This window comes from Crocuta crocuta, unplaced genomic scaffold (genome assembly GCF_008692635.1).
Source record: "Crocuta crocuta isolate KB4526 unplaced genomic scaffold, BGI_CrCroc_1.0 scaffold441, whole genome shotgun sequence".
Lineage (NCBI taxonomy): Eukaryota > Metazoa > Chordata > Mammalia > Carnivora > Hyaenidae > Crocuta > Crocuta crocuta.
In genome coordinates, this window is record NW_027527822.1 from 116750 (window position 1) to 135172 (window position 18423).

Below are 18423 nucleotides of genomic sequence, written 5' to 3' on the forward strand. Positions count from 1 at the left end.
AAAGTGTTTGGACTGTCATGTTTTCATTTTCACCTGTTTTCATGTATTTTTTAAATTTATTCTTAAATTTCCTGGTTAACTCATTCACTCTTTAAGGATGTTCTTTAACCTCCATGTATTTGAGGTATTTCCAATACTTTTTCTTGTGGTTGATTTCAAGTTTCATAGCATTGTGATCTGAAAATATGCATGCTATGATCTCAATCTTTTTGTACTTGTTGAGGGCTGATTTGTAACTCAGTGTGTGATCTATTCTGGAGAATGTTCCATGTTTATTCGAAAAGAATGTGCATTCTGCTGCTTAGAATGAAATGTTCTGCATATATCTATGAAGTCCATCCAGTACAGTGTGTCATTCAAAGTCATTGTTTTTTTATTGATTTTCTGCTTAGATGATCTGTCCATTGCTGTAACTGGAGTATTAAAGTCTCCTATTGTTATGGTATTATTATCAATGAGTTTTTTATGTATATGATTAACTGATTTATATATTTGTCTTCTTCCAAGTTGGGAGCATATTTACAATTGTTACCTTTTCTTAAGGATAGATCCCTTAATTATGTTATAATGCCCTTCTTCACCTCTTGTTACAGTCTTTCTTTTAAAACGTAGCTTGTCTGATATTAGTATGTTGCTCTCACTTTCTTTTGACCTTCATTAGCATATTAGATGGTTCTCCATTCCCTCACTTTGAATCTGCAGGTGTTTATAGGTCTAAAGTGAGTCTCTTGTGGACAGCATAAGATAGATATTGTGTTTTTTAAATCCATTCTGATAACCTATGTCTTTTGATTGGGATATTTAGTCCATTTACATTATGTCCATGGACATATATTTAGCCCATTTATTGAAAGATATGAACTTAGTACCATTGTGCTATCTGTAGGTGTGGTGTTTCTGGAGATGCTCTCTGGTCCTTTGTAGTCTTTGCTGCTTTGGTCTTTTTCTTTTCATCACTCAGAGAGTCCCCCTTAGGATTTCGGGCAGGGGTGGTTTAGTTGTCACAAAGTCCTTTAGTTTTTGTTTGTCTCAGAAGGTTGTTATTTCTCCTTCTATTCTGAATGACAGCCTTGCTAGATAAAGGATTCTTGGCAGCGTATTTTCCAGTTAGCACATTGAATATTTCCTGACACTCCTTTTTGGCCTGCCAAATTTCAGTGGACAGGTCTGCTACGAACCTTATATGTCTATCCTTGTAAGTTATGGACCTTTTGTCCCTAGCTGCTTTCAGAATTCTCTTTATCTTTATATTTTGCAAATTTCACTATGATATGTCATGGTGTTGGTCTGTTTTTGTTGATTTTTAAGGAAGTCCTCTGTATCTCTTGGACTTGGATGCCTGTTCCCTTCTCCAGATTAAGAAAGTTCTCAGCTACTATTTGTTCAAATAAACCTTCTGACTCTTTTTCTCACTCTTCTTCTGGGACTCCTAGGATACAGATATTGTTTCATTTCATGGAATCATATAGTTCTCTAATTTTTTCCCTCTTTTTTCAGCTTTATTATTTTTCATAATTTTGTCTTTTATTTCACCTATTGTCTCCTCTGCTTCTTCAATCCTCACTGTCACTGTATCTACTTTATTTTGCATCTCAGCCACAAAATTTTTAAATTCATCTTGATTAGTTCTTAGGTCTTTGATTTCTGCATCAGAGGTTTCTCTGGTATCTTCTATGTTAGGTAGGAGCCTTATGACTGTTGTTCTTTTTTAAAAAAAAATGTTTCTTTATTTTTGAGAGAGACAGGGACAGAGAGAGAGAGGGACACACAGAATCTGAAGCAGGTTCCAGGCTCTGAGCTGTCAGCACAGAGCCTGATGCAGGGCTTGAACTCACAAACTGCAAGATCATGAGCTGAGCCAGAGTCAGACATCTAACTGACTGAGCACCCAGGTGCCCTTATGGTAGTTGTTCTAAATCTTGTTCATCTATATTGCTCGTATCTGTTTTGGGTAAGATATAAGCTGGCTGTGATTTCTTCTTGACATTTCTTTGGGGAGAATTCCTCTATCTTGTCATTTTGGCTAAGTTTCTTTCTTTTGTGTGTTTTAAAAGCTTGTTATGTGTCCTGCTCCTGAGAGTACTACTGTATAAAAATGGGTTATATGCGGTCCAGGGCTTTGTACTCCAGGAACTGTTTCTGGTGTATGTTGTATGCATTTTGCTATTGTGTTTTGGCTACTCTATCCCACTGGCTGGTCCTCTGAAGATCTCTTCTTTGCTTGCACTGTTAGAATGTTAGGTCCTTTACCTAGGTGTGCTTTGATTTGTTTGTTAAAATAACCCTGGGGGAAAAAAGCAAGGGGGATAGGCTGATTCCAAAAGTAGAGAAAAGGAAAAGGACCAAAAGAAACCCAACAGAGAATCAAACAACCAAAAGGCTGATTTCAAAGAAAAGGAAAGGAAACAAATAGAAAAAAAGCAAAAGAAAAGAAAAACAGGATAAAAAAGAAAAGAATAAAAAAGGCTGATCAAAAAAATAAAAGAGAAAAGGAAATGGACAAAGCCTGATTCTAAAGAAAAAAGAGAAGAAGGAGGAAAAAAGAAACAAAGAGTTGTCTGTTGGTTCGTGGGGTGTGTGTGGGGTGGCTGGCTGTGCTGATCTGGAGAAAAGGCTGGCTACATTGGCTTAGAATCAGTCCTGCTCAGTAAATAAGCAGTTCCCAGGCACAGAGGGGCAGGGTTTGGTGTAAACAGGTCCTGCCTCCATTAGGTACCACTGTGCTGCTCTCTGAAGTCCCACCATTTTGGTGTTGGGGTGAAAGTGGCACCACCCCTATCTCTTGACCCTGGAGAGGGGATCTCAACCTCATTGTCCAAGCAGCCGTCACAGAAGAGCAGAAGAAGTCAGCTTGCTTGCACCAAAACTCTCTTGCTTTTATTCTTTGGCATGCAGCTGGAATTCAAAACCCAAAGTTTTAAAGGACCTGGCACAGCATGGATCCACTCCCCTCCTCCAGAGTAGAGCCTCTCCACCCTGCTGATGAAAGGCCTTTGGCTGGAACCTAAAGGGTCTTTTGTCCTTGTGGAGGCAATAAACACCTTTCCAAACATAGTCCAGAAAGGGGACCTTTCTCTTCCAGTTCATCCCAGAGTTCTCTACTACACCCCACTATGCATTCTGGAGCCAGCTTCCTCCTGCCCAGGAGCACGAACCATAGATCCACTCCAGAGAAAGTCGTGTACTTTCAAAACCTCAGAATTTGAGCTCCAAACGCTATTTGCAAAAAAAATGGAGCACTAAATACTTTTGTCTCCCCAGTCTATGGTCCAGAGAAGTTTTACCCTTGTGCTAACTCAATGCTGCACTTTCTCAACCTCTTTCTCTTTCTCTCCCTTTCATTTCTCCATGGAAAAGGTTCCATGTTCTCTGTGGTACTGTCATTTTTCTCTCCCCTAAATCACATCCATGCACCTTGCACCTGCCATGCTGTCTCCTACCAGCTGTAGAGATCCTTCTGCCCATTGCAGATTGATTTCCTGGGTATTCCAAGTAATCAGACCACAATACAGCTGTGTTTTAGGGATGAGGAAAATCCCAGTCCCCCTACTTAACTCCTCCCTGAAATGATTATTTAAATTTGTAGTTATGTACTGTTTGCTAGTATTTTATTGAGAATTTTTGCATCCATATTCGTCAACGATATTGGCTTATAATTCCCTTTTTTAATGAGTCTTTGTCTGGTGTTGTTATGAGGGTAATGCTGGCCTCATAGAATGAGTTTGGAAGTTTTCTTTCCTTTTCAATTTTTTGGAATAGTTTGAGAAGAATAGGTATGAACTCTAAATGTTTTGTAGAATTCCCCCGTGATGCCATCTGGCTCAGGACCTTTGTTTGTTGGGAGATTGTTGATAACCGATTGATTTTCTTTGCTGGTTATGGATCTGTTCAAGTTTTCTATTTCTTCTTATTTCAGTTTTCATAGTTTATATTTTTGTAGGAATTTATCCATTTTTTCTAGGTTGTCCAGTTTGTTGGCATATAGTTTTTCATAATATTCTCTTATGATTGTTTCTATTCTTGTAATGTTGGTTGTTATTTCTCCTCTTTCACTTGTGATTTTATTTATTTGGGTCTTTTCTCTTTTCCTTTGATTATTATAGCTAGATCTTTATCAGTTTTATTAATGTTTTCAAAGAACAAGCTCCTGGTTTCATTGATCTGTTCTACTGTATTTTTGTTTTTGTTTTGTTTCTATATCATTAATTTCTTTTGTAACCTTTATTATCTAGCTGCTTCTTCTGGATTTAGAATTCATTTGTTGTTCTCGTTCAGCTCCCTTATTTGTAAGGTGAGGTTTTTTATTTGAGATATTTCTTGCCTCTTGAGGTAGGTCTCTATTGCAATATACTTCCCTTCTAGGACTGTTTTTGTTGAATCCCAAAGGTTTGGGACTGTTGTGTTTTCACTTTCATTTGTTTCTATGTATTTTTAAATTTCTTTCTTTCTTTTTTTGTTTGACCCATTTATTGTTTAGTAGCATGTTTTTTAGCCTCCATGTATTTTTGGCCTTTCTAGATTTTTTCTTTTCTTTTTTTAATATAGTTTATTGTTAAATTGGTTTCCATATAACACCCAGTGCTCATCCCAACAAATGCCCTCCTCCATGCCCAACACCTGTTTTCCTTTCTCTCCCACCCCATCAACCCTTAGTTTGTTCTCAATATTTAAAAGTCTTTTGTACCTGGTGAACCAGCAGCAACGCCTGCGGAGGCGGTCCCGGAGCCGAGTGAAGTGGCAGCGGCACGCACGTCAGCCGCCCACTGAAGCGGCAGCTGCGTCGACCCGGTGAAGCAGCGGCAGCGCTCGCAACAGCGGCCTGCTGAAGTGGCGGCGGCAGCAGCAACCCAGTGAAGCGGCAGTGGCGCGCGACAGCGGCTCGCTGAAGCGGCAGCACGCGCTGCAGCGACGCTGACTCTACGGACCTGAGGTTGCTGTGTTCCCTGATCGCACTCTGGTTGTATCCCTGCTTGACTCCGGTGGATCTGAAGCTGTGACATTTCCCCCACCCACCACTCAACCCCCAGGCAACAGGGAAGCATCGACCTGCGGGACTCTTCAGCCCGCAGACTAGGACTTGGAAACAGGCGGGGTGTGGGGCATAGAACTCAGCTCACCTTGGCTGTATCTTCAGCACAGGGAGATTGGAGCAAAGAAGTGATTTGCAACGCTTGGTTGAGAAGGGACTGGGGCAACGCCATTCTTCTCCCCACAACCACCAAGGAGAGGCCTCAGGGAGGCCAACACAGTGGAGACAAGACCTGCCTACACCAAACCACGCCCATCCCCTCCAGATAGCTGTTTTGTTGTTGTAGCTGTTTTTACCTGAGCCTAGGTTTGCGTGTTTATTGGTTTTGTCTGTGCGTTTGTGTACCTGTGTTCCCTCTGTGGTGGTCTGTTTTCTTTTTCGAGGGCTGCCTCAAGAAACAAGCCAAACTACACATGGTGGAGAGTCCCAAATAGCACTACCAGTATGGAAACAAAATAACCAAACGCTCAACGAGAGAAACCAAGAGACACCATCCAAAGAACACTTCCTGAACAGACAGGCCCTGAACAGTTGAAAGAGCCCTCTCTAATACAGCAGAACTCGCAGGGGCCATGTGTACAAGTTTTTAAAATTAACAAGAGATAGAAAGCTAACCAAAATGATGAAACAGAAGAACTCTCTTCCAAAGAAACGCCAGGAAGAAATGACAGCTAGAGAACTGGTCAAAACAGATAGAAGCAACATAACTGAACAGGAATTTAGAAAAATAATCATAAAATTAATCGCTGGGCTTGAAAAAAGCATGGAGAACATCAGAGAAACTATGGCTACAAACAATGTGGAGCTTAAAATTAGTTATGGTGAATTAAAAAATGGGATAAATGAGATACATAATAAACTGGAGGCGTCCAATGCATGGATTGAAGAGGCAGAAAGGAGAATAAGTGGTTTAGAAGACACTATTATAGAAAAAGAAGAAACTGAGAAAAAGAGAGACAAACTGATCCAGGAACATGAAAGAAGAGCTCAAGAGCTCAGCAATACAATCAAAAGGAACAATATCCATATCATAGGAATCACAGAAGAGGAAGAGAGAGGGACAGGTGCTGAAGGAGTCCTGGAACAAATTAGAGCAGAGAACTTCCCCAACATGGGGTGGGGGGTGATAGACATTGAAATTCAACAGGCACAGAGAACTCACTCCAGACGTAATTTGAATCGATCAGCTGAATGACATATCATAGTGAACCTGGCAAAATATAAAGACAAAGAGAGAATTTTGAAAGGAGCTAGGGAGAAAAGGGCCCTAAAATACAAAGGGAAACCTATTAGAGTGGTAACAGACCTATCGAATGAAACTTGGCAGGCCAGAAAGGAATGGCAGGAGATCTTCAATGTGGTGAACAGAAAAAATATGCAGCCAAGAATATCCAGCAAGCCTGTCATTCAGAATGGAAGGAGAGAGAAAATTCTTTCCAAATAAACAAAAATTGATAGAATTTGTCACCAGTAAACCAGCCCTACAAGAAATCCTGAGGGGGACTCTCTAAGGGAAGTGTTGCAAGGAATGTAAGATACCAGTGACACCACCACAAGCATGAATCCCACAAAAGACACATGACTCTAAACTCATATATTTCAATAATAACACTGAATGTAAATGGGCTGATGTTCCAATCAAAAGACATAGGGTAGCAGAATGGATAAAAAAACAAAATCCATTTATANCATTCTTTATAGATTTTGGATACTAGCCATTTATCTGATATGTCATTTGCAAATATCTTTTCCCATTCCATCGGTTAAAGTCAAGGAGGCTGTTTCCTGCTTTCTCCTCTAGGGTTTTGATGGTTTCCTGTCTCACATTCAGGTCCTTTATTCATTTTGAGTTTATTTTTGTGTATGGTGTGAGAAAATGATCTAGTTTCATTCTTCTGCATGTTGCTGTCCAGTTCTCCTAGCACCATCTGTAATGAGGTTGGCTTTTTTTTCCATTGGCTACTCTTTCTCACTTTGTCAAAGATTAGTTGGCCATACATGTGTGGGTCCAATTCTGAGTTCTCTATTCTATTCCATTGGTCTATATGTCTGTTTTTGTGCTAATACCAAACTGTCTTAATGATGACAGCTATGTAGTAGAGGCTAAAGTCTGGGATTGTGATGCCTCCCGTTTTGGTTTTCTTCTTCCATATTACTTTGTCTATTTGGGGTTGCTGGCAGTTTTGAGATGCGTTGGCTTACAAATGCATCACCACTTCACATTTATCTCTATATGGTATTGTCTCTGTGTTGGTGTGTGTCTTTGTGTCTAAATTTCCCTGTCATAGAAGGTACCAGTCATGTTGAATTAGGGCTCACTTTCTTGACTTCTTCTTAACCAACTGCATCTTCAATGACCCTGTTTCTAAATACAGTCACGTTCTGAGGTACTGGGGGCTTGGATTCCAACACATGAAGTTTTGGAGAACAGAATTCAATCCATAACACTATCCATCTGTTAAAACCGAAATCATAATGTGGCTGATTTCTTATAATTTCCTCTTAAATTTGTCAGGGATTTATTGCCATGCTGCTATATACAGATCTATAGATTTGGGCATAATATTATATAATATTAATTATAGTAATTTATTTAAATTCTTATTAAATAGTAAAGTTTTGGATAAATTTTTCCTTTTTTAATATTACAAGTAACTAAGNTCAGGGATTTATTGCCATGCTGCTATATACAGATCTATAGATATGGGCATAATATTATATAATATTAATTATAGTAATTTATTTAAATTCTTATTAAATAGTAAAGTTTTGGATAAATTTTTCCTTTTTTAATATTACAAGTAACTAAGAAAAACATTTGTTTTTAAAAAAATTTTTAAATATGATTTTATTTATTTTTGAGAGAGAGACAGAACATGAGCACAGGAAGGGCAGAGAGAGGAGACAGAATTTGAAGCAGGCTCCAGGCTCTGAGCTGTCAGCATAGAGCCCCTCACGGGGATCAAACCCACAACCTGAAATGATGATCTGAGCTGAAGTTGGATGGTTAACCAACTTAGCACCTAGGCGCCCCTGAGAAAAAACATATTTATTTATATATCTTTGTGTATGTGTGGATATTTCTTTTGAGATGGATACCTTTGTTTAATTAATGAAGTAACACTTGTAAGCATTTTATATTTTGTTAGGCATAGCCAAATGTCTTGAATTTTAGACCTTTATCTCTGGTTGCGTTTTGCACCTCATACCCCCAACATTACACAAGTGCCACAAGGTGAGCATTTGCAAAATTCTTTAATTTTTATAACTTACTCCCCACCCTCATCCCTTTGTCCCCTGAAGGTCCTTTCTTTACTGCCTTATTGAACTGTGGCACTTTCCAGGAGGCTGATCAGCCAATAAACAGAGGAAAATCTTAGATTTTCTTTACTTTCAGTTCCATCTTTATTTTGCAAAACACCAGAGGAATTTTCTAAAATACAGATTTGATAATATTGAGCCATTTCTCAAAAACAAACAAACGGGCAAACAAAACTTTCAAAGTTCATGTTTCTTTGCATGGTACACAAAATTATCCCTGACCAGCTTTAGATCACTGTTTCTGCTCTTTCACCTACCACACCCTTTACTCCATTTTTTAAAAATGTTTTATTTATTTCTAGGAGAGAGAGAGAGACAGCGTGAGCAGGGGAGGGTCAGAGAGAGAGGGAGTCACAGACTGAAACAGGCTCCAGGCTCTGAGCTGGCAGTCAGCACACAGCCCGACACGGGGGCTCAAACCCACGAACCGCGAGATCATGACCTAAGCGAAAGTTGGACGCTTAACCGACTAAGCCACCCAGGCGCCCCTCCTTTACTCCATTTTGAGTCCTATTGAACTCATTTTTAGTTCTAGGAACCTGACCTCTTTCATCCTTCCTCCCCTTGCTTACTGCTTTCCTTTGCTTGTATGCAAAATACTCTCCCACCCTCACAGTTCACCTAGGAAGCTCCTTCTTATTCCTCAAGTAATTTCCCTGTTCCTCAGTTTTTACATTTAAGAATAACGATAAAAACAATACCTGCATCTTGGTTTTGTAGTAATTCAATGAGATAAACCTATTTAAAGTCATTTTCTTGCCTAAACATATAGTAAACCCTTAATAAATGTTAAATCTTCTTCCTCAATATTCTTTGTAACACATATTTGTAACCTAAGGCACATCGTTAGTAAACTTAAAAAAAAAAAAAACCCAGGGGCGCCTGGGTGGCTCAGTTGGTTTAATGTCAGACTTCAGCTCAGGTCATGATCTCAGTCTGTGAGTTCAAGCCCCACATCAGGCTCTATGCTGAAAGCTCGGAGCCTGGAGCCTGCTTCAGAGTCTGTGTTTTCATCTCTCTCTGAAAGATCCCACTTGTATTTGTCTCTCTTTCAAAAATAAATACATGTTAAATTTTTAAAAAATAATAATTTAACAGTGTAGTACACGGCAAAATATCTGTGCTCAGTGAATGTAGAACTGAATTGAATGGATTGCTTGAGACCGAGATGTACAATGTTGGCTACATCTGTCTAATCAAGTGGAGTGGTTGGTAGAATTAATTGTTCAACTCCTAAACATTTTGTTATGCACTCCATGTACCCATCACTCAGTCTCAATGGTTATTAATGCTTTGATAATTCAGATGTGACTCATTCTTAACAAAACCATCCTGTGCTTGTAACCATTGTCACTTCATGGTGAACTGCTCCTCAAACATCTATTTCATAATCTTTTCTAGTCCTTTTCTGGAAATGATGGCAAAGCCCGCCATTTTGTAACTTTCAAAATAGTCTTTCTTTTCCTTTTGGATGACTATCTTCAGTCTTCTGGAATGTTCTTCCTCTTTGCCAATGTCTTAGTCTGTTCAGGCTGCTGTAACAAAAATATCATTGTCTGGATGACTCAAACAACAAACAGTTATATCTCACAGTTCTGGAGCCTGGAAGCCCAACATCAGAGTGCCTGTAAATCATTTGATATTTGGTGAGACCTCTCTTCTTGGCTTTCAGACAGCCACCTTCTTGCTGTGCTCTCACATGGCAGTAGAGGCATGGGAACTCTCTTGGGTCTGTTTTACAAAGGTGCTAATCCCATCATGAAGAGTCTACCCTTAAGACCTACCTACCTCTTAAAGGCCACACTTCCTAATACTATCACATTGAGGATTGCGATTTCAACATACGATTTTGAGAGGACAGAAACATTTGGTTCAAAACAGCCAATAATTCTGCAAACCTCTTCTACATGTTAAATAGAGTCCATCTGATAAAATTATTCTTAACTGGAAATAAAGTTCTTACTATAAGTCCCTCAGAACTTGCCTTGCCTTTTACTCATCTATCTTGGGCTTTATGCCCTCTTTGTCTTGCTTATTCTATCTTTCTAACTATGATTCATCCTTGACTGGGTAAATAAGTCCTTCTGTTTTCATTTGATCACCTGCTCATTGCTGCTTTCTATGTTTCTATTTCTCCTGATTCTAAGACATCTTGGAGCTTAAAAACATATCATTGTTAAGGGTTGTGGCAAGATGGAATGATTGCATGAAATGTTCTTAAATCAAGGTTTTGTTGAAGGTCTAGCATATGTGGCTTTCTGTATACTGTATACCACCCTCTGAGCTTCTCTGCTCAGTGATGCAGCTCTCTACTTTAGAGCCCTCATGCTTCTGTTGAGTGATAGAATATGTTCAACTTGACCCACGTGTAATACACCAAAAATCTTAATCCCACGAGTGTAAGGCAAATCTAGAGCTTTATGCTCTGAGAGACCTCTTCCAATGCAGAAGCAAGAATGATATGGAAAGAAGGGGCAACAGAGGAGAGATGGCACTAGAACGCTTAAGTCTGGGTACCGTATCTATAAACACCTGCTCTTTGACCATAAGAGAAACATATACTTTTATAAACCTCAGATTTCTAATCTGTAAAACATACATAATAGTTACTGTTGCACTGCTACCTGCTCAGGTAATGTGAGAGTTAAATAAGGCAAGTCTCGGCAGTGTGGTAGGAGTTATCAGTGAGAGATAACCTGGGGTGTATTTCTGGGAAATGTGGTGGTAGGGAGGATGCATGGTAGAGGGAATGTGCATAAGAAGGAAGAAGGAAGTGGAAGGAATCTGGATTAGTTTGCTTTTGCTCTGTCTCTTCTAATGATCCCAGCCAAACATCTGCTGAGACTTATTTGTCTTTCTTTTGTGGCCAGAGACAAGGAGTCATGCTCTCCTCAGATTGTATCCAAGATGCTGACTCCTTGAAGTTGAAGGATGCATCTTTTTGTATAAGATGAGATCCTTTTGGTGAGGTAGCTGTGCAATGTTCTAAGAAGCCTGAACATTGAGGACTCTTGTCTTTGTTCCTTCTCCAGGTTGATGAATTCTGGACTTACATCAGGTTGCTGTCCAGCTCTGTCCTCAGTGCTCAGCACTAACCAGAAGCTCACACACCTTTACCTACAGGGCAATGCTCTTGGAGACACCGGGGTGAAGCTACTCTGTGAGGGCCTCTTGCAACCCAGCTGCAAGCTTCAGATATTGGAGTAAGTCCCTTAGCTTATTTGTTTTAAATTTTTGTGTATTTATTTTTGAGAGAGAGAAAGGCAGAAAGAGGGAGAGAGAGAGGATTGCAAGCAGGCTCTGCACTGTCAGTGCAGAGTCCAATGTGGGGCTTGAACTCACACACCATGAGATCATGACCTGAGGTGAAACAAAGAGTCAGAGGGTTAACTGACTGAGACACCCAGGCACTTATTACAATGATGGGGATTCATGGTGACTAAGGTGTGTGTGTGGGGGGGAGGGCTAATGTAGGATGATTTGTACCTGAGAAGTAATGGTGTTCTAAGATTTGGCTTATTAGGGGATCATGTGCCTGGGAGGAATTCTATTTCTCAGTGCTGTAAAGGTAAATACTGGATTTGGATTTGTGGATTTCACCACAAAAGAATAGGGTGATATGGCACTTGTGTTTTAGGGAAATTTGGGGAGAGGCATAGAATTGAAGAAAAATAAATTCACAAACTACTCTTACTAATTTGATGTGCACAATCTAGCAGACTGGAAAAAAAATACTTTCATCTGAAAAGGAAGGAATAGTAACCATGGGCACAGAGGATTATTCTAAGTTTGTTAATCCTGTTCTTTTTGTGCATTTGAAATACTGCAGGCTGAGATCTGGAACACCTGGTGGGATGGCTAAGGGGACTTTTTTTTTTTTTTAATCACCCTGTTTCTTGCAGATTGGACAACTGTAGCCTCACCTCACACTGTTGCTGGGACCTTTCCACACTTCTGACCTCCAACCAGAGCCTGCGGGACCTGAGCCTGGGCAACAATGACTTGGGTGATCTGGGGGTCATGCTGCTCTGTGAGGTGCTGAGGCAGCAGGGTTGCCTCCTGAAACGCCTGCAGTAAGTGTGCTCTGCAGAGATTCGCATGGTGGGGTTCAGAGTATGAAGGACATGTTGACGAGTTATCAAAATCCAGGAGGGCTTCATTTGTACTCAGACTGAGGTTGGGTTTTTAAATTTTTTTTTAACATTTATTTATTGTTGAGAGTCAGAGAGAGACAGTGCATTAGCAGGGGAGGGGCAGAGAGAGAGGGAGACACAGAATCCAAAGCAGGCTTCATGCTCCGAGCTGTCAGCACAGAACCAGATGAGAGATCATGACCCGAGACAAAATCAGATGCTTAACCGACTGAGCCACTCAGGGGCCTCTGGTTTATTTGTTTATTTGTTTGTTTGTTTATATGGTCATATGAGTCATTAGCCACATAACTAAATTTATCCAGACTTCATGCAGGCATTAACTTTGAATAATCGTTTCAGTTCAGTGTGAAAAGTTTCCATTCATTTTCCTGAAAGAAACCCAAGCCCCAGTGAAAGTGGCCAGATAGAATAACATGGCTATGCAAGGGACTGGACTTTGCAGAACTGGAGGAGTCCATGGTTCATTGAAATTGCCAAGGTCTTTGCACAGTTGGGGTGGTAAGGTCTTGTTTTTGAGGATTTCCAAATGGGAAGAGAGTTTCAGAATCAGCAAGATTAGAAATTCCATAGACTTCAGTTTATCTGCATTGTGTTGCATTTCCTTATTAGTGACACCAGTGAGGTACTCATTACCTTTTGAGTAAGAACTCCCTAATGAGTTTCCTGGCTTTGTCAGCCAGGACAGTCACAGTTTACAGTGAAGACATTTCCCTCACTTGTCTCTAGGGGCAATACCATGGATTTTCTTCTAGTTCATGAGCTGTTTCTGCTCAGTCTCCTATGTGGATTCTCTTTATCATCCTGACCTGCACATGCTGGATCCCCAGGACTCAATCATTGAGCTAATTTTTCTTCTCTAAACTTTATCTTGTGTTTACATCATCTAGTCTTCTGGCCTTATCATATATATGCTGTGCCATCCAATTTATACCTGCATGAATTCCATGTCCAAATGCTAGTCTGACCTTTCCATTTGTATGTCTAATAAATAAATCTTCTAAACTTTACATGTCCAAGTCCAAATCTGTATCATCCCCTTCTGTCTAACACCTTCTTCTTCCCCATCTCCACCAATGGTTATTCATTGTGAATTGCTTAGGCCAAAAAAATATCCTGTGTCACCTTTGACACCTTGTTTCTTATGCACATGTCCAACTTGTTGGCATGTCCTGATAGTTCTGCTTTCATAACATGCCTGCTTGTGGACCTCTTCTTGCCAGCTTCATGGCTCCCACTCTGGTTCAAGCCATTGTCCCCTCTTGTCTGGATTGTTCTGGGTGGCTTTCTGCCAGGTAGTATTCTTACCATGGCAGAGGGAGGCTGTAACGTGTAACTAAAACATGAGTCAGGGGCACCTGGGTGGCTCAGCCAGTTAAGCATCTGACTCTTGATTTTGGCTCAGGTCATGATCTCATGGTTTGTGGGTTTAAGCCCCACAACAGTCTCTGTGCTGATAGTGTGGAACCTGCTTTGAATTCTCTCTTTCCCTCTCTCTGCACCGACCCTGCTTGCTTGCTCTCTCTCTCAAAACAAACAAACAAACATTAAAAAACCATGAATCAGTGATCATATCATTCCTACCAACATGCTCTAGTGACTTCTTATCACATTCCGAGTAAGATCCACAAACTCATTGTATTGTGTAAAGCCTCATGTGATCTGGCCCTTGTTGCTTTTGCAAATTCATCTTCTCCTAATCCTTGTTCCTTGTGCTTCACTGATCTCCTTGCAGTTTTGCAAAAATATTTTCACTTCCAGAACTTTTCATGTGCTGTTCCATCTGCCTGGAACTCTCTCCCCTTTGATATCCACATGTCTTGTTCTCATGTATCCTTAAATTCTCTGCTTAAAGGTTTTTGTGTGTCTGTCTCTAACTATCCTAGTGAAAATAACAGACCAGTTGATCCTTCTGGTTTTTTGTTTTTTGTTTTTTTTTGTTATTTTCCTCCATAGTATTAATCAGCAACATACATACATACTATATATTTTCTTGTTCATTTATTATCTATATCTTACCAAATAATATGAATTCTATATTATAACAGGGACTTCTGTTTTTGTTCACGACCTCAAGGCTAAGAACCCATTGGAATACAGGTTCGAATAAACAGAAATTTAGATCAGCATTGTATCATTATGCAGAGACAGTGGAGCATGTTTGCTACAGGAAAAGCTAACATTCTCAGAGCTAAGAGAAATGGAGGGACAAAGGGCAGGATATGTCAGGATGAAGCCTGGGAGATTGATGTACATAGACTCACTGACCCACCCCAGAAGGACTCTCTGGAGATAAGGGACAGGTTTGAAACAGACTGAAGAGACCATGGATCCAATCAACCTATTTCATTAGCTCAGGCTGCCTTACACAAACAGACATTTATTTCTCACAGTCTTGAGATATGGAAAATCTAAGATCACAGTGCCAACTAATTCTGCTTCTAGTGAGAGCTTTCTTCTAGGCTTGCAGAGGGCTGTCTTCTTCCTGTGTCCTTATGTGGCAGAGAGAAAGACAGGGTCAGAGAGACAGAGTGTGTGCATCTCTTATCATAAAGGCAGTGATGCCATCATCAGCACCCACCCCCATGACCTCTCTAACCCTAATTATACCCCAATGGCCCTATTTCCAAATACATCACATTGAGGATTAGGGCTTCAGTGTATGAATTTTGGAGAAATACAAACATTCATTCAGTTCATAACACAACCAAACCAAGATTGTTAGAAATGATGCAGAACAAATGGTATGATTTCTTAGCTAAGTTGGAAGGGAAACTTACAAAAATAAAAAGAGACAAGTGGGAAGAACATATCAAAGAACACTTGAGAGGCATACAAAACAATTGCAGCATGTGAGTTTCATATGGCTCCCACTTAAATAAACATAATATAAAAGTAAGTGTATCAGTCAGTTGAAGAAACTCAAACACTGATTTGATATATGTTGATAATAAGAAATTATTGCTAACTTAAAAAATTTTTTTTAAAGTTTATTTTGAGAGAGAAAGAGACAGCTTGAGCAGGGGAGAGGCAGAGAAAGAGGGAGAGAATCCCAAGCAGGTTCCACACTGTCAGTACAGAGGTTGACACAGGGCTCAAACTCATGAACTATGAGATCCTGACTTGAGCTGAAATCAAGAGTCAGGTGCTTAACCCACCGAGCCACCCAAGTGTTAACTTTTTAAAGTGGCATTGTGGTTGTGTTTTTAAAAGAATTCATTTAGTGTCACACAGTGAAATATTTATAGATGCATGAAATGCTGTGTTTGTAATAATCCATTGATGTGAGGAGTAGGGAGATGATAGATAAAACAAGATTGAACATGAGTTATTCATTGTCAAATCTGGGTAATGGGCATATGATGATTCCTTATACTATTTTCTCTAAATTTACACATGTTTAAACATTTCCAAACTTGAAAGTTAATGTAACAGAAACAACATTTGGCGTGAAGTGTAGCATCAGAGAGCTTAGAAGTGTGTTAGGTTAAGAGAAGATGAGATTTATTGGCAAAAAATCTCTGAGAGTGTTCTTTGAAGAGTATAACCAAAGGCTCTCTATTTGCTTTGTACAGGTTGTGTGGGATGTATTTCAATTATGATACAAAATGTGCATTAGAAATACTTCAAGAAGAAAAGCCTGAATTAACCATTGTCTTCGAGCCTTCCTGGTAGTAGTAGGAGCTGGCGGCCAGATGCCAACGTTCTGGCTCCCTGCCGTCCCAGTGTGGACAAGTGGAAGGGAGCACTCCTCCATCCAGGGTCAAGACCATCACTCTGCGATTCTTCTGGTCCAGTGTGGGACAGCGAAATCTTGTGTTGGTGCATTTGTGTTGAGAATGTGAGCATCTCCTGTACCCCTGGCTTGAAGACACCAGGACCATGGAACCATCCAAATGATGTGGTTCTCATTGTACAAACTTAGTTGAAGGATATGTTCCTCTTGGTGACCTCATATAACTAACTCATTTAAGAAAACACGTTTTCTGTGTTTTTCTTATTTTTCCTCTCTTTAAATCTCCTTTCCCTCATATCTTTTTTAACCCCTCTTTGTTCTGTTTACTTTCACCCATATCATCACACTTAAATTCTATCCTTTAACTGATGGTAACAGAAAAAGTAAACTCTATATTATGTTGCAATTTTGTGGCAGCAACTTATTTATTTAAAATTTTTGTAACAGGTATATTTTCTAAGAAAATAATTCATGTTTATTGTAGTTGGTTGAAAATTCAGAAAATATAAAACCTTTTTGTATTTATTGATTTAAATTGTTTCTTTTCTTAATTTTAAAAGAAGGTGACTAGAAATGTTTTAACTTTATAGATAAACTAAATTGCTTTATGCATTTAAAAAATCTCTTTACCAAATGATTCGGTTGTAATACATGGCGGGGAGGGCAATCACTTTGCCCTAACTCTGATGGTTGAAATTTCAGCTCTGGTAGGACAGGAAGTTGAAAATTATGTCCAGGACAGTTTTAGAGTAGATGAAGCCTATAATAATAAATAGAAATATTATGTAGAAAATACATTTTGTCTTTAATCATAAGAGCTTATCTTGGATTTATTAAAGGAGCAGTTTGTCTGCCACTCTTTGCATAGCATTAAATCATTAATAAATATTGATTAATTGCTTCTCCACACATGGGGCAACTCTTGAACCACATGGAATTGTTGAAGATGGAAACTTGCCTCTTCTGTCAAACGAACCATCCAGATTCTGCTACTCAAAGTATGGCTTATGGACTGTTGATATAAGGAGCTTGTGCAAGAATATAAATTAATCCCATTACTAAGTATGCTTTTTAGACAAGCTGATTTATTTTCTTGGTGAGACAGTCTCAATAAAGGAAGCAGTATTTGATTTGTATTCTGTTGCAAACTTTTTGGTTTTCTAGAACCAGCACTTCTTAGTAACTGTGGTCTAGATTTTTGTTTTTTTGCATCTGGGTGAAGTGAACTATTATAGACTGTCTTTCTGCTGCAAGCATCTGGACACACAGGGTAAAATGTAATAAAATGTAATTAAAATACAGTGAAGCTGGAAAGAGGAAAAAAACTTCTGGGCACACAGGACTTAAAAGTGAGTTAAGAATTTACTCCTCAATGACCAGAGGAATATCTGAATAAATATAAATCCCACAATATGACTATTAATTTGGAAATATCTATGAGTCTTTCCACACCAGTAGAACTAAAAAAATAGGTAAAGTTGCTGGATAGAAGATCAATATATAAACATCAACAGCATGCTATTGGAAAAAAATATTCTCAATCATCATAATAAAGATTGGATCAGGTATGAAGCAGCAGCACATGCTAACATCTAAAGAGAAGTTTAAATGAAGAGCAGGATAGTTGTGTAGTCTGAAAGTCATATCTCCACTGTTGGCTAATCAGTTGCAAAAGAAAAATAGTAACTTTATAAAAAAGAGCAATTAGATAGTACCCTGACCACCTAATAAAAAGATCAATGGGTGCAAATGGATGTCTATTTTTGAGTAAGACAACTTGAAAAGGAACTATTGTTACTTGTGTGTAATTCTGGCTGAGAATACATACGCAGAATCTGATTATCAGGAAACACCAGATTAACTCTATGGGAGGAAGTTTTACTAAAAAGGGGAGTTCTATTATTTTTATTATTTATTATTATTATTATTTTGAGAGAGTGAGAGTGAGTGGAGGGAGGAGAGGAAGAGGGAGAGAGAGAATATCAAATAGGCTCCACACTCAGTGTGGAGCTCAATGTAGGCCTAATCCCATGACCCTGGGTCATGACCTGACCTGAAATCACTCAACTGACTGAGTCACCTAGGCTTCCCACCATTGTGGTTTTGATTTATATTTCCCTGATGATGAGTGATATTGAGAGTATCTTTTCATGTGTGTGTTAGCTACCTAGATGTCTTCATTGGAA

The 18423-nt window shown here is 39.3% G+C and overlaps 1 protein-coding gene across 2 annotated transcripts in view; it reads left to right on the forward strand.

Annotated features, from left to right (window-relative positions):
* The window catches only part of NLRP3 (NLR family pyrin domain containing 3), a 47607-nt gene extending 30234 nt beyond the window's left edge, over window positions 1–17373 (forward strand). For both annotated transcript variants that reach the window (XM_077775896.1, XM_077775901.1), the window contains 3 exons: window positions 11383–11553; window positions 12253–12423; window positions 16077–17373. In XM_077775896.1, coding sequence (XP_077632022.1) covers window positions 11383–11553; window positions 12253–12423; window positions 16077–16176 — 442 coding nt within the window. In that variant the 3' untranslated portion in view covers window positions 16177–17373. The remainder of the gene's footprint in view (window positions 1–11382; window positions 11554–12252; window positions 12424–16076) is intronic.
* The last annotated feature ends 1050 nt before the right edge of the window (window positions 17374–18423 follow it).